This window comes from Galeopterus variegatus, unplaced genomic scaffold, assembly GCF_000696425.1.
Source record: "Galeopterus variegatus unplaced genomic scaffold, G_variegatus-3.0.2 Scaffold4615, whole genome shotgun sequence".
Lineage (NCBI taxonomy): Eukaryota > Metazoa > Chordata > Mammalia > Dermoptera > Cynocephalidae > Galeopterus > Galeopterus variegatus.
In genome coordinates, this window is record NW_007730726.1 from 200,761 (window position 1) to 202,388 (window position 1,628).

The 1,628-nt window shown below is 36.5% G+C and overlaps 1 protein-coding gene across 4 annotated transcripts in view; it reads right to left on the reverse strand.

Moving 5' to 3' along the window:
- Positions 1–1,628, reverse strand: part of FBXO25 (F-box protein 25) — a 90,689-nt gene that overhangs the window by 49,657 nt on the left and 39,404 nt on the right. For 3 of the 4 annotated variants that reach the window (XM_008587987.1, XM_008587989.1, XM_008587988.1), the window contains exon 4: positions 1,354–1,403. The exons of the other annotated variant lie outside the window; for it this stretch is intronic. In XM_008587987.1, coding sequence (XP_008586209.1) covers positions 1,354–1,403 — 50 coding nt within the window. The remainder of the gene's footprint in view (positions 1–1,353; positions 1,404–1,628) is intronic. 4 annotated transcript variants of the gene reach the window in all.

Here is a 1,628-nt window from a genome sequence, read left to right on the forward strand (position 1 = left end):
ACAACGGGAAATTAAATCTGATTCACAGAGGGGCCGCAAATAGCATGTTTGCACCACAAAAGCATACCCATTTTTGTAGGGGCCTAGCCCCACAACATGTAACCTTGGATGCCATGGGGAAGCCAGTTGGTCACGTGGACAGGCAGCACACACCTGGTCTAAACCAGGTGACAGGAATTAAGGTGCATGACAAGATGCAGAGAAGTGCCTGCTCTCATTCCTTGTCTGGTCCCTTCTTCAGCCTGATTAGATCTCTGCACCCAAGATACACAGAATGTTCCCACAGCTTCACAATAAATTCCTCTTTTTGCTGCTTATGCTAGCTTAAATGGGGTTCTCTGTTCTGTGATCAGTGTGGTAACACAGAGCAGATAAAATATTTAACGGTCTTTCATAAGCTCTAAACTTTGTTTTTTACACATTAGGTTAGATTCTGTCAAACAGCCTTCTAATGGTGTACTGAAGTATATGTTAAGGATTAAAATTGTGTTATACCCATTTAACAATATTAGCCATCATCAAATAGGTCAAATAAGTTTTCTTTCTCAGAATCTAATCCCTCAGTTTCTAGGAAACTGTGCTAGTTTCAGAACATCCATTATCAACATTTCTCGAACATTTAACTTATCCTAACATGATATATGATAAACAATTGCTTCCTAAATTATTTTCCCCAGTTGTTGCAAAATCAAGTAGGATTGTACGAAGAACTAGCTTTCCCAATACTAAGTAGAGAAACATGAAACAGCTTGAAGTGAACTGTCTTGTTTTATAGCTCATTAAAAAAGCTTTAGCCAATTGGCAAAAGAAAGGCAAGGAAAGAGTTCAAATAGCTCTGCACAGATTCAAACTTGACTACTAATTCCATATTAGCCACTCTCCAAATTGAATGAAGGTCTCACAGATGTCCTAACCCCAGAAAACACATGAGAGAGAGGGCACATCCCCATCAGCAACAGGGTTCACACTAACAGAGAGAAAATACATCTAACGTTGTAGGAATCCATGCTTGGTTTGAAATAGCCCTTGTGCGATTCAGATGTGTACCAGGGTAGGCGGGAACCACACACATCACACACACGTACACACACACACACACACACACAAAACCCACATACAAAACCATATCACCCTCACATACACATATACCACACAACATACACACACACACACACCACACAAACACACACACCATACACAAAATTGAGAATCACTGCTTCAAAAAATCCTCGTATGCTTTCATCTGTTAGAATGTGAATATAGACTTAACACTGCAAAAGAAACAATTTATTTAATATTACATATTCAACAAAAACAACACAAGATATGCTCTTATTTACAATAAATACTTACTTCTTTTGTGCTTTCTTTATGGACATAGATCCATTTTTCACGATAAAAACCTAGAATAAAAATTAACTTTATTTTTAAAATCTGGTGAATCATTTCAAAATGAATACTTTGATGGAATTTCTATAATTGGATACACTAACAAAATTATCTGATTTACTGTACTGATAACAGAGCATTTACTTGATTAAATGTAAACCGAATTGTTTTGTTTCCCAATATCAGTTTAAGAGATGCTGAAACACTTTTACATGAAAAATTAGTATTATTAATGACTA